Source organism: Herpailurus yagouaroundi, unplaced genomic scaffold, assembly GCF_014898765.1.
Source record: "Herpailurus yagouaroundi ecotype Mexico unplaced genomic scaffold, PumYag 205, whole genome shotgun sequence".
NCBI lineage: Eukaryota > Metazoa > Chordata > Mammalia > Carnivora > Felidae > Herpailurus > Herpailurus yagouaroundi.
In genome coordinates, this window is record NW_024412436.1 from 14,163,857 (window position 1) to 14,178,865 (window position 15,009).

At 48.5% G+C, this 15,009-nt stretch overlaps 1 protein-coding gene across 1 annotated transcript in view; it reads right to left on the minus strand.

Annotated features, from left to right (window-relative positions):
* Window positions 1-15,009, minus strand: part of DNAH14 (dynein axonemal heavy chain 14) — a 328,569-nt gene that overhangs the window by 86,306 nt on the left and 227,254 nt on the right. Inside the window, exons 56-62 of the mRNA XM_040451938.1 lie at window positions 14,195-14,356; window positions 11,878-12,069; window positions 10,625-10,806; window positions 9,978-10,086; window positions 8,908-9,033; window positions 6,197-6,291; window positions 2,520-2,679 (exon numbers count right to left, since the gene is read on the minus strand). Of these exons, the coding sequence (XP_040307872.1) occupies window positions 2,520-2,679; window positions 6,197-6,291; window positions 8,908-9,033; window positions 9,978-10,086; window positions 10,625-10,806; window positions 11,878-12,069; window positions 14,195-14,356 (1,026 nt within the window). The remainder of the gene's footprint in view (window positions 1-2,519; window positions 2,680-6,196; window positions 6,292-8,907; window positions 9,034-9,977; window positions 10,087-10,624; window positions 10,807-11,877; window positions 12,070-14,194; window positions 14,357-15,009) is intronic.

Sequence of the window (15,009 nt, forward strand, 5' to 3'; positions counted from 1 at the left end):
GAACGTTTGTGCACTGGTGGTGGGAATGGAAATTGGGGCAGCCATCATGGAAGAAAGTACGGAGGCTCCTCAATGACATTGAAAACAGAACTACCATATGATCCAGCAGTTCTACTTCTGGGCATTTACCTAAAAGAAACAAAAGCACGAACTTGCAAAGGTACATGCATTCCTATGTTCACTGAAGCACTATTTACAACAACTAAGACATGGGAGCCAACTAAGTGTCCATTGAAGGATGAACACATAAAGAAAAAAATACAAACACACATATACAATGTGATATGTATATACACACACATATACAATGTGATGTGTATATACACATACACCTATATAATGTGATATATATATACACACACATATATGATGTGATATATATATATACACACATATACAATGTGATATGTATACACACACATAATGTGATATATATACACACACACATATATGATGTGATATATATATACACATATATAATGTGATATGTATACACACACACTCATATATAATGTGATATACATACACACTTATGTTATATATATACACACACATATAATGTGATATATATATACACATACACATATAATGTGATATATATGTATAACACAACATATAATGTGATATACATATATATACATACACACATATATAATGTAATATATATACACACATACACATAATTAATGTGATATATATACACACACATATAATGTGATATATATACACACACATATAATGTGATATATATATACACACACACACATAACGTATATATATAACACAATGTATCAACATGATATATATATACATACGCACACATATATAACATAATATATATCTATACACACATACATGTAATTAATGTGATATAATATATACACACACATATATAATGTGATATATATACACACATATGTGATATATATAACATACACACATATAATGTGATATATATATACATACACACAAATATATATTGAGATATATCTACACACACATACATAATGTGACACATATCTATACACACACATAATAATGTGATATACATATAACACATGCACATATATAATGCGAGATATATATATACACACACACGTAATGCGATATATACACACATATAATGCAATATATATACACACACACGTATTATGTGACATATATATACATGACACACATATGTAATGATATATATACACATACATATATAATGTGATATATATACACACACGTATATGTGATATATATATCACACACATATAATGTGATATATATACACACACATATAATGTGACATATGTATACACACACATATATAAGGTGATATATACATAACACACACATAACGTGATATGTATACACATATATATAATGTGATACATATACACACACATATAATGTGATATATATACACACACATGTGATATATGTATACACACATACATGTAGTGTGATATATATATACACACACATATAATGTGATATATGTATACACACATACATGTAGTGTGATATATATACACACACATATAATGTGATACATATACACACATATATAATGTGATATATATATATACACACACATACACATAGTGTGATATATATACACACACACATATAATGTGATATATATACATACACACAAATATATAATGTGATATAGATCTACACACACACATATATAATGCGATACACACACACACACACACACACACATACACACACACACACACAATGCAGTATTATTCAGCCGTAATAAAGAAGGAAATCCTCCCAGTGTGGCAACACGGATGGGCCTTGAGGGCATCACACTAAGTGAAATAAGACAGAGAAAGACGACCTCACTTAGATGTGGTATCTGAAACAAAACACTGAACTCACAGACACAGAGAGTGGACCGGTGGCCGCCAGAGGTGGGGGTGAGGGATGGTGAAAGGGGTCAAAAGGTGCCAACTGCCAGTTAGGAGAGATAAATAAGTCCTGGGGATGTAACGCACGGCACGATGACTATAGTTAACAATACCGTGTTGTACATTTGAGGGTTGTTACCGAGTAGATCTTGCAAGTTATCATCTATCATCCTAAGAAAAACTATTTGTAGCTATGAGGGGACAGATGATAAGCAGGTGTGCTGTGGTGATCATTCCGGGAACAAGCACCGAATGCTGCACACCTGAAACCAATACAACGTTACATGCCAACTGTATCTCAAATAAAAAAAAAAAAAATCTCAGACGCTTGAATCGCTCCTTGCGTTACCTGGTGTGGTGCGATCCACCCAGAGAGACCTTCTCCCACCGGTAGCCTCCCCGCTTGTTACAGAGATCCTTGGTGGAGGCGTTTTCCAACGTGCGCGGCGGGCTGCTGTCCCCGGGCACTCCCGGCAACCCCACCGCGTGTGGGCGTGGGGCCTGCTGCACCACCGCCTTCCAGTTGGAGCGCACGGGTCCAAGTTCCACACTGGGGACCAAGGGGTGGAATGCGTTAATTACGCACTAATTAGGCACCGACTCTCTTACCTTGTCGGGGATGCTGTCCCTGTCCAGGTTGATCAGTTTTTTTAGGAAACCGGTTTGAGAAAGAAGCAACTTCGCCGAGGCCCAGTTGGGTTTCTTCTGCAGAAGAATGCACACAGCGTTCATGACCATCAGCACGAGGGAGGGAGGCCGCGTGTACACCCTGCAGCGGGCGGGAAACCACGAGGTCAGTACGCACAGATGCTGAACAGGCACGGTCATGCGATTTCACCCTCGGGGATCTTTAAACAGGGGGGCCTGTTGAATGTGGGTATCTTTGCCTTAGGAAGACGAAATGATAAAACCTGAACATGCAGAACAGTGAGGGAGAGGGCAGTTCTTGTCACTATGAACGCACTCAGGGCACAGTTCCTTAGAGTCGGAGCCCTCCCGTTCCGTCCCAGCGTCGATGTGCTAGTGACGACGTGATGAGACCAGCACACCCCTCCCCTCAAATGCGTCGTCTGACTTCTCTTCATCCTGATCTCGGGCTCCTATCGTAAAGTCACGGAAACAACACCGTGTGGGAGGGGGCGTCTCTCAGGTGGTTAATAATGTGATTACCGGAACACCGGAGGCCGCCTCTCGCTGTGTCCTAGTCCGAGTAGCGGGAAGGCGACACTCTGGAGAGCCAGGGGTCAGGATAACAGTCACAAGAAGCGAGTTTCGCTGAAAAGCCACCAGGTGTGGTTGCTATGCGACAACCTTTGGGACTCGGGAACAAAAGGGCAGGTCCCCCCGTGGTAATGGGTCTCCCCCGCACGACGCCATACACACTTCCCAAAAGAAGGCAGGCAACGAAGCCAGCTTTACGAGTGCAACACTGTCTACAGGGGTCACCGGGAAGGCCGCCCCGCCTTAAATTTCATCATTAGAGATTCATTCATTTAGATTCACCTTTGTTCTTTTACAGTCTCCTTTTAAAATGCAGATATTTTTCAGGACCGACTAAGCCATTAACACTGTGTTTAGAACTAATTTATCAGATTGCTTTTCTGGGATTCTCAGTATGGCTTTTTTGAAATAAGGAGAATGATCATAACAGAGGAACTAGCGAGAGAGAGACAAGGTCCGCAGAGGAGAAATGAGAGGTCCAAAAACAAGCTTTTCCTCAGTTTTGCCTGTGTTTGGCTCTTTTTTATTTTTTTAAGTTTATTTATTTATTTTGAGAGAGAGAGACAGCGAGTGAGCATGAGCAGAAAGGGGCCAAGAGAGAGGGAGAGAGAATCCTGAGGAGGCTCTGTGTTGACTGATGCAGGGATTGAACTCACGAACCGCGAGATCACGACCTGAGCTGAAATCAAGAGTCGGTCACTCAGCCCAGGAGTCCCTGCCTCCTTTTAAAGCGAACATCACAGGAATGTAGTCAAATTGAGATGAAATGTATTATCTCTAAAATTTTAATGTAAATTAAAGGGAAAACAGATTGACTTGACTACAGTTCTGCCTACATGTCACCTTCCGGAAACAAATGCCCGATTCCAAGTGAGACCTACTGACACTGACAATCTGCTTTAGAGGCTCACTACTGCTCCAATCTGCACCTTCTCCTATCTCCCTGCTAGCGGTGACGTTGCTAGCTGGCAAAGGACCGTGCTGTCACCGGGCCGTTGTTTTTGCACTCAGATGCTGGGAACGGCCGTGAGGAAGGAGAACGGACTGGACTGGTCTCCGCTGGGCGTCTCTGCTGCACTTCCTAAGAGCAGCAACAATGATCGTGTCACAAGGCTCCCCCGTTATCTGGCACTGGGGTCGAAGACACGCGCCTTAGCAACATCACAAGGGAGAATCCTAGACAGACAAACACCCAGCCCCCGTCCCCCGCAAGACACAAGGAAGGAACCCCGGGGGAGGGAGTTTGTCTGCGCTACTGTGGGTGGGGGGGGGCCGCTGGGTCCAAGGACACCTGTCAGCATTGAAGTGGCTTAGCACCTGCCTCAAGCCAGACTCCATTGTGAGCACTTCACACGTTTCTACTGTGCAACCTGTGATCCCCGCTGCACAAGAGGGAAACCGAGGCCCAGAGAGGCCCTGCAGGTAGAAGGCGGCAAAGCCAGGGTCCCAACCCAGGAGGCCTGGCACTGGAGCCGTGGGCTCAGCCCCCTTCACACCCTGCGCTCAGGAGCCAACTGGAAATCGAGCTGGGCTCTCCTGGGAATCTGCCGGAGAAAAGCCAAGGGAACAGGACTTCTGGGACACAGTCGGGAGGTACAGGGCGGGTGACGCTGGAGAGGCCCGGGCGCGGCTCCCGTCCCATGCCGACTCCAGCCACCCCCTCGCGCTCACAGGCCGCAGCCATTGTGGCGTCAGCAGCTCCTGAAACCCAGGAAGCACATTTGTGCTTTTGGACTTTGGCGCTTTCCATCTCCCCCGCTTAGAACATTCCTCCTGCAGACACCTGTCCGGTTCACGTACAAACCTCACGAGGTCCTCCGCTTCCCGGCCGCCTCGTCGGACACTGAGAACGTCTGCGGGATGACCGTGTGAGGACGCATTCCCGTGAGTGAGGCCAGAAAGGACAACGATCAAAAACGTCTTCTGTTCCTGTCGTCTGTCTCTGCGTCCGACTGTCGCTAAGGGACCAGCCTCCCAGCCCGTGGCGCACACTGTCCTCCCCATAGAGTCACGCTGATTAAAGAGTGCTTCTTTGTCGTCTTCTCTTCTTGTCCCCAGAGTTCATAATGTAAATATCATGGTGGATTTGCTCACTCCTGCATCTTTAATTGAAATACTACTTTTCCTGGGGCGCCTGGGGGGCTCAGGCGGTTGAGTGTCCAACTTTGGCTCAGGTCATGATCTTGCGGTTCATGGGTTCAAGCCCCGCGTGGGCTCTGTGCTGACGGCTCAGAGCCCGGAGCCTGCTTCAGATTCTGTGTCTCCCTCTCTCTCTCTGACCCTCCCCTGCTCACATGTGTGCTCTCTCTCTCAAAAATAAATAAACATGAAAAAAAGTTTTGCAATACATGTCCTACTTTTCTATAAATAATAGAAAACGGAACACATCCGAGAGGTGATGGCAAAGTCTCGCCTGCTGGGCTGCGGAGCTCCAGTCTGGAGTGTCTCACCCAAAGATCCGAACTAGACACACAGGTCAGGTTCTGGACCTCAGAGCATCTCATTTCTCCTGGTGTGTTCCTACGCATTGGTCCTTCCTGGCTTCCCGCGCAGTAGGCGCCTGGGCTCGGGCACAGGGTGGTGGGTCCCGGGGGGGCTGCAGCACCAGGCGCGTGTCCCTGCGTCCCTGCAGCCCGTGGGCACAGGCAGCGGCCCCACAACCGCTGTCACCCCACCTGTGGGACCCCACATCATCCCGCGTCAGGGGTTTCCGGAACCGCAACGGCTTCCGCCTGCACACCTGGGCACACGGTGCTGCGCCGGTCCCGGGGGCACATCTCACGTTCTGAGACTGGCGTTTGGTTCACAGCCAGAAGCCCATCACGCAGTTTACCTGGCAGTCAGTTTTCTTTCTTGAGTCTCCAAAAAATGCCAACGCGCCTGCCTCTGATGGCACCAGACACTGAGAAGGTGCGGCAGGTGACGCACAGAGCGAAGAACTTAAAGTAGCCAAGACGGGCAAAAGGGACTCAATCTGAAAATGTCTGAATACAGACTCCTAACTTTACCACGCGTTTATGCTTCAGTTTGAGCTTTTCCAACTCAGAACAAACGAGGTGCGTTACCTTAGCTCGGTGATGTCGGCTTTATCCAGGGTGCTCAGGGCCACGGTGGCCTTGTCCAGAGCTGGCAGCACACTCCTTATCTCTCTGGCGGTTCTCTGCAATAGACAGAAGCCCCCGAGGCCGTGTGAACGCACAGGGTTTATACACCGTGCACGGTCACCTCTCTGTATAATTCCGTTATTGCAAAAGCCGTCTCAAGTCAGAACGACTTCCAGATACTTCTGCCGTCCCCCGCCCCAGCTTTCCTGGTCGTGTGACACTGCGGTGCTGGGGCCAGGGGTCCTGTTGTAAGATACATTCGTACGACAGAGCTCAGTGGGTAGTGGCAGAGAAACGAGGCTGGCGACATCTGCATCCAGAACCCGGGTTTTCTGTGGAAAGTCCTTCTGTTGATCAGGAAGTGGGGGGCCAGGTTCTCACAGACACCTACTCAAAGCGGAAGTTCACGCCTTCGCAACGACTCCAGATAATGCAGGGCACACTATTCCAAACCTGCCTGCCATTCGTGTTCCGCTTTTCTGGAAGGGAGGCTACGCAACAAGAATTCATCAGAATTTCTAAGTTTTGGGGAATAGTGACTGCATTTAAAAAATTGTTTTGGGGTATCTCAATGAACCGTGAAAAATTACAGTTCCTCACACAGATATATGTGAAAAGTGCCTTACTTTATAATTAAAAATTTTTATTTACAAATAAATATTGAAGGCAAAAATTCATGGACCATAACACGAAAGGGATTAAGTGTTAAAATCCATACAGATTATGTGGAGAGAGGAGGAAATGCGACGACAATTTTCAGGTCATACCAAACGCTATAATTTAGTAAGAGGAAAAAATACATTTAGGACAGAGGTAACGATCTGCCTCTTGTCTGCTTAATAATCCAATTCATAAAGAAGAATGTGTCATGTGATCACACTGGAAAAATTCAAGGTTCTGGCTGAGAGTGCAAGAAATACTGACATGAGTGAAAACACGAATGTCAGAAAACAACTGAAGACGCTGGTGGAAAATTGGTAATGAATGCTTTCCATTCACTCGACATCTAAAATTATTCACCGCCCAAGAAACCTTGAAATGCCGGTTTGCCTACAGCCATCGAGAGTGACGTTAAAAATATTCATGGTGTTATCAGTGACATTATGAAATTGAAGGAAAACGCCTTAAACCAGCAAAAACGAAAACCGCACCTTTGTGAACTGCGCTGGCCACCCCATGGGAACGATAGCCCCGATTTTCACACGAGGACACGTTCAGCCCGCAGTGGGAAAATGCAGGGGGAGGCGTTACCGGGCATCTAAGGCGGATAATCAACAAACATTACCATGTTATTTTTCTAGATTTTGTGACGTTTGTAGTAACTGTCAGCTTTTAAAAATTTGTATTTCATTTGATGTTTTACTTATCTAAATAAATACTTTTATGTTTAATTGTGAACTAGTAATTTTAGATTCTAAAAAATATGCCCCCAAAGCCGTGTGAGCTTCAGGCCCCGCACAACCTGGACTTGTCCCTGAAGCCACACCCTGTTCTGGGGGCACAAACAGGAACTGCAGAACAAAACATGAACTCTTCTGTATCCATTTTCTTTCGGCCGGAAGCTAAAGACTGAAATCAGGCCCAGCAGGGCCCGCGGGCCGCCCACGGTGGACTCTGGCGACCCGAGGGAGGGGAGAGGCCCACCGCTGGGAGGGCTGGCAGGGGGTGGCCCACCATTTAGGACGTGTGCTTGTGTGCATACAAGGAAGGGCATTTGCTCTTACGCCATCGAGTGTGAAGTAAGCCAGCCCTCAAAACGAACAGGGTCCTAGAAGGCTCCGGAGAGGAGCGGGGGCTTGGGGACGTGAACCCGGAGGCAGGAGGGGGCAGAGAGGGGGCGGCCGCTCCCTGCTTGTCCCGGCCATGAGCTGCCCCCACTCTCCTCAGCCATGGCCTAACGTGAACACGACGCTGATCGAATCGGGCCCGACGCGAAGCCAGCCGTCACGTCTGTAAGTCCCCTCGGGGACCGTCTGAGGTGTGTGTCCGCATCCACTCTGCTCACGCGAACCCGCCCGTGGGGGCTGACTGTGCTGTGACGTCTGCTAGCGATAGGAGCTCGTGCGTGTCATTTACAAATAAGTCACTGCACACAGATCGCGGGGACCGGCTTACGTGTAGCTTTTGGACGGATGGAGTTGATGGAGGAGAAACCGTCGCCCGTGGAAGACGCGAGAGGCTCACCCTTCATGCCCTCCGAGCGGGTGCGCCCGAGCAGCCCCGGGGGGCAGCTGGCCGACAGCTGCACCGAGCGGATTCCTGCCGGCCTCCCACCGGAGGGCTCGGAGGGCTCGGCCGGTGAAACGGGGTTAAGACCGGTTACGCGTGTAACTGGTGACAACGGGTGCCCGGGGCGGCTCGGTCCCCGCAGGCGCCCCTCTCGCAGGCCACGTGTGTCTGTGAGGTGGCTCAGGGGACTTCCCGCTGTGGTGACCCCGAGAGCCGGGCTGTCTCTGTCTCTGCCTGGGGAGGCAGCTTTCTGGGGGACAGGGATCCTGCATCTCTGTGCTCCCAGTTCCGTCTACAATAAATCCTTGTGGGGCTAAGAATTAAAAGCATCCATACTTGAGCACGATAGATTTAACAGCAGTCAACCCACCTTCACATTTTGGGGTTGGGGGATAATTTTGCAAACCTCCAGGTGATTGTCATGGATTGTATTTTAGTCCTACCTGAGCACATTCTTCCACAATTCTGACTTCTTCTGCCATAATTTCTTCATCTTGTTGAACCAGCATCTGAACTTTCTCAACGACTTGTGAATCTCTCCACAGTCTTTCCATCAGGGCTTCCTTTTCCTAATGAAACACACAGTTCTTTGGAAGATGAATTTTCAGAGACACGGCATCTCTTTTTTGAAGAGAAATTCGTTTAAAGAAAAATCCACAGCTCATTTAATTACTATAAAATGTATCAAAATCAGCCTAAATATATTTGGTTAACAGACGAAACCAGAGAGGATGACATAGCCGAGATCATTCTCTTGCAATGCACGTCAAGAGTGGTAAGTATGATTTGTATTTTAATTTACTATTATTATTGTTACTATTTATTTTCTATTTTTTAAAGTAGACTTCACACCCAGCATGGAGCCCAATGATGGGCCTTGAACTCATGACCCTGAGATCGAGACCGGAGTTGAGATCACGAGTCCGATGCTTAGGGTCACCTGGGGGGCTCAGTCAGTTAAGCATCCGACGTCGACTCAGGTCATGATCTCACGCTTCGTGAGTTCAAGCCCCGTGTCGGGCTCTGTGCTGACGGCTCAGAGCCTGGAACCTGCTTTGGATTCTGTGTCTCCCCTCTCTCTACCCCTCCTCCACTTACACTCTGTCTCGCTCTCTCTCAGACACACACACAAAAAAAGTCAGATACTTAACCGACTGAGCCATCCAGGCAGTGTGAGAAGCATGATTTTTAGAGCACCCTACAGGTTGCAAATTACTACAGCATAGTTTGGGTTGATTTAACTAAGAATGACAGAATTTTCCTGTGTGAGCTTTTATAATTAGTTATATGCCTGCTATCACACTTAGTTAGAAAATACAACGATGTTACTATTTTGTTATCATTGTTATCGTTTTGCTCATTTTACGGTAAGAAAGTTGAGCCCAAGAGGCCACGCAGCCACGTGCTAACACAGCGGGGCTCTGATCCGTCTCTGCCAAGTGCGAGGGCTCGGCTTCCCAGCCTGTCGTACTCAACTATAAAGTATTCAAAAGAGGTTTCACACCAGACGCACCTTTGTTTTTTGTTCTATCTGAGGGCCAAGAATCAAGAGCTCCTCCTGTGTTTCTGTAACCAGAGCGCTGGCTTCCAGGATCTTGGACAGGCCCATGTGCAAACGACTCCTGCGGGGAAGAGAGGGTTCAGAAGGTGTGAGACACGATGAGACGTTAGCGAAGCAGGACCTTCTGTGCCCACGTGCCGTCATTGTGAAGGTGCCGACTCCCTGCGGCAGCCTCCGAACGCCTTACCTCTTGGGCTTTTGTCTTTCCCCCTTGGGAAGGTAGATTCCGGCTCGTTCTTTTGTATTTGTGTCTCTTTTTTCTTTTACAAATAAAAGCACCAATTTATTTATTTATTAAATAATTTGTTTTAAATGTTTATTTATTTTTGAGAGAGAGAGAGAGAGAGAGAGAGAGAGAGAGAGAGAGAAACAGAGCACGAACAGGGGAGGGGCAGAGAGAGAGAGGGAGACACAGAATCCAAAGCAGGCTCCAGGCTCCGAGCTGTCAGCACAGAGCCCGACGCAGGGCTTGAACTCACAAATGGTGAGATCATGTCCTGAGCCGAAGTCAGACACTTAACCGACTGAGCCCCCCAGGTGCCCCTAAAAGCACCAATTTAAAAAAGACACGCGTTTCTGATTTGGCCTCAAAGTCTTACCTCTTTGCTTCCATTTCCTTCTGGCGTGACCTCAAAATGTGAGCAAATGTATCCATGAATCGCAAGTAGCTGTTGGGAGTGACGTAATTACGCCGTCCGGTTTTCTGAAAGTATTTTGTGTTCAAGTCTTTTATGCTTTTGTGGATTTGGACACACGTCGAGGCGAGTTTTTCCTTTAAGTGCTGCAAAATAATAATTTTCAAGAATTTATGCATCAAGAAAGGGGAAATTGAACATGCTGAGTAACTTGAAAGAGTATCATTCTGGGGTGCGGGGCAGTTGATAAAGAGCCTGGGTGAAGGGGACCAAGAAAATAGAAGTTTTAGGGGTTTGGATGGTGTCAGGAGTGGACAAGGCGACAATATGGCCAGTGACTAATGACTCATTCCTCCGGGCCTGACCCGCATTTCTGCTACAGCCATCCAAGGGTTTACGGAGCCGTCATCATGGCCAAGGTTCACGGTGACTGACTGACTGACTGATCAACATCTCCTATCGTCCTTTCCTAAAGTGGGTTATCAAATGCACAAGACTCAATTTCACTTCCTTGAGTGAAGTAAAGCTGTGACAATGTAAGGCCTCAAAGGATATACTGATATGCTGGGTGGGAAAACCAGAGGAGAAAGAACTCCCGGGGGTAAGTTTCAGGGAGAATTCTGTCTGAGACACAAGCTGGCGCCCACCCCAGCCCACGGGGGTCTAGCCGTTCCCTGGCCAGCTTCCCCCCAGCCGGCTCTGCACAGACTCTCCCCCCAGCCTTTCACTCCTTGGACGCTTGGCTAGTAAGGCCGCAAGCCCTTTTCTGGGTGCCGCACCGAGTTTTGGGGTGTATGCTTTTACAGCTTCCTTTGTTATCAAAGGTTGGGTAAAGAGCCTTCCTTACTGCGGCTCATGAACTCTGAGCGAATGTGGTTTGCTGCACACAAGCCAGAGGCGTTTCCGGGGAACACACAGAAGGCTGCGGCCACCTCACCACGGCATCTGGCACATCTTCTCCCGGTCAAGGACACCTGCTGGTCTCCTCGGGGCACAGCAGCGGGGAGACCCAGGCAGGGAGGAGTCTGGGCGTCTTTGAAATCGGATGGACCAGGGGGCAAAAGACACGGGAGCTGATAGAGTCAAGACAACCGCGTGACGTATTTCAAATTTTTGTCCACCTAGGATTCACCGCTATTCCGGACATAATTCTGCCAGACGCCGTTAACAGCCTGGAACTTCCCTCGTGTCAGGTCTTGAAAGGAGGCTGTGCTTACCTCCCTGCTGCCCAAGTCCACCTTCTCTCTTAGGAAAGAATCGGCCACAGCGAGGAGGGCATCCTCTGGCCACTCCCCGTACCAGTCCACCGTGCAGGCGGTGACCACGGAAGGGCGCAGTCGGCACTGCTGGCGGAAGCTGGGTCCTGTGGGACTCACGGTCACAAAGACGTGAAGATTTTTATGTATTCTCTGCAAGTTAATAAAAACACAAGGCGTTAACGTGGAAGCCACTGCTTTGGAAAAAACACCGCGATGGAAGTTCCATTGGGAACTCGTTTCCGTTCTTTACCCAATGGGCGGAGAGGAGACCGAGGGCCTCCCAGAGCAGGGAGCTCTTGTGGGGGAAGCAGCCGGGTGGTGCTGGAGGTGGGGGGGCCCGGAGCGCCCCTTGTACAAGTCGGACCCTGGGGGGTGTGGCGCTCAAGTTCTGCTCCACAGGGACCTCAGGTCAGATGCGGCGCGGTGGGGGGGGGGGGGGTGGGGTCTGCTGCCCTCTTTCTTTGGGGTGCGGGCATTCGGGACGCTCAGAAAGTCAAGGGGACAAGTGGGCAGATGATGGAACGCTGAAAGGCACAGAGAGAACAGACAGGGGGGCATCCCTCAACTCCCACAGCAGAAGGATCGGAGCCCCCACGCTCCTGTAGGTCTTTGGCAGAGCGCTAGTTTCCGTGAAATCTCCCTGCCTCTTCCCTCCAGAAGGCCTTGCGGTGCGGCTGCTTTTCCTGGCCTCTTGCCAGGCCGGCGTGCGCACAGAGTCTCCCTCGTTTCCGGGTGTCACTTTAAAGGAACCCACGTTACCGAAAGCAGCTGCGGTCAATCAGCGTCCAACGCACAGTCCCGTGTGTACAAAGCGATGGTGTGCTTGCGTGTGAAGGAACCTATGTGCCCCAGAAGCGTGCTAAGGCTGGAAGGGTGATGTGCGGAAGATTCTTTCTCTGCCTTTTCGGCTTTCAACAACGTAGAAAAGCAAATTAAACCACTCGGCGCAAAATGCATACAACACAGAAATGTTTAAATCAAAAACGAAATGACCTCTCTTTGCTTTACTCATCCCCAAATTCCTACTTGAGGACAGTCAGTGTTCACAGTTTAAAGTATGCCTTTGCTGTTATGATTATCGGAAGACACTTCAAATCATTTTTGGAAGTGGAATTGTGGCATGAAATACACATGTAAGTAATTAAATAAGCAATTGCAACTGATTTCTAACTGGGATTCTTGGTCTGCTTTTTTCACTTCTGGCGTGCGCTATTCTCTACACTCCAAATGAGAATTTCTTTGCTGTTCTTATTGATCATAATCTATATACACCGATTTGGTAACAAGGCACTGGAGTGCCACCAGGGATCAGAAAAATTGCTCTTTCTGCCATAGCATTTAAAAAATATAACTCGGGGCACCTGGGTGGCTCAGTCGGTTAAGAGTCTGACTCCTGACTTTGGCTCAGGTCATGATCTCACGGTTTGGGAGTCTGAGCTCACGTTGGGCTCTTTGCTGACAGCACAGAGAATGCTTGGAATTCCTCTCTCTCACTGCCCCTCCTCCGCTCGCACTTGCTCCCTCTCAAAAAATGAAATCAATAAAATAAAAGTACAACTCAATGCAAACGTCCACTCCTATGACATCGTCTCTTAATTGTGGGTCCCGTTCCTGGAATTCTCTACATCCTCTCCTTGCGCCGGATCACCAACTGTCCACTGAGAATGGAAGACGGCCCAGCTCAATTTTCGGATGACTCCATCATAGACAGAAACGGATCCCAGAAACAAGTCGGCCTGTGGCCCTTCCCCTGTGAACACCTGGTCTGGGCAGTCACGTCTGTCTCCACTGAGCCGCTGGCCAGTCATCGCGCCTTTAAGACACACGAAGCTTAGCTTGATGCAGAGCCTGCAGAGCCTGATGCAGGGCTCGAACCCACGAACCGTGAGATCATGACCTGCGCTGAGATCCAGAGTCAGAGGCTGAGCCGACTGAGCCCCCCAGGCATCCCCTCATTCTCTCATCATTGCCTCTCACCGTTACCATTTTCTTTAGCCCCTGGTCACTGGGCAGGCCCAGATCCTTGCGAATCTTGGCTTTCCCTAAGAGTGTGATGTGTGTGTGTCTATGTGTGGGGATGGTTTGAGTGGACCCATTAGTTATAGCTTTGAAAACTCATTTATCCCCTCCTGAGAGGATTAAAAAAAAGAAAAAAGCAAGGCTCATTTAAAGACCTAAAAACAATTATCCAACTTGGAAACCACGTACAGAATTATACACGTGTCTACTTTTAATGTAAGTGGTAATTTGCTGAAGTGAACCCACAAGAGCGCACCTTCCGGAAGAGTGCGAGTAAAGACTGCCTGTCGTCAACAGAACCAGACGGCTCAGCAAAGGATCGGATCTGTAGCGTGATGGAGCCCAGCTCGTCATCTTCAAACAAGTCAAGGGTTTTCTGCGAGTTGAGAACGCGGTCCAAATCTTCCAAAAATGACTCCTTAGGTGAAACGGATATTCAATCAAGAGTGATTCCATTCTTAACACACCAAACTGAGACGGCCAAAGTATTTAAGGACAATTCAGGTTAATTTTTTTTTTTTTGAAAGCTAAACTTCTCTTAAACCCATCCAATGTCTTTTTTGTCTGAGTAAAAATAAGCGTCGTCCCTCCGTTCATTCGCTGGAACAGGAGAGAGACGTGTGCGGTACTGAGGGCATGCAAACGCCCGTGCCACTGGGACCAGACTCATGGCAGGGGTGGGGGGTGGGGGGGCGGTACGAGCGGCGCGGGGACCTGGCTCCAGACGGCTTATGGAGACCACCACACACGCACGGGCTACAAGCAACACGGCGGCAGGGTTCCAGATCCAGTGAGAGAGGGGCCAGGGGACAAAGGGCAGTGAAAGAAACTCTACGAGAGGAGTTCTTACTGAAAAGTACGAGCATTTTCATTTTAAGAATAAATCCAAGCTGTATTTAAAAAACATGCATTTCTACCATCCTCAGGCTCCTCAGGCTCCTGGTGTTTCAGCCCCGGCGGGGGTGGGAGAGGGCAGCGAGCTGGCGGGCAGGGGCCAGCAGGGCCAGGATTGCTGACACGGGGCTACCGGATTTCCTGCCGCTCCCGGGACTCAGCTTATGAAACACACCG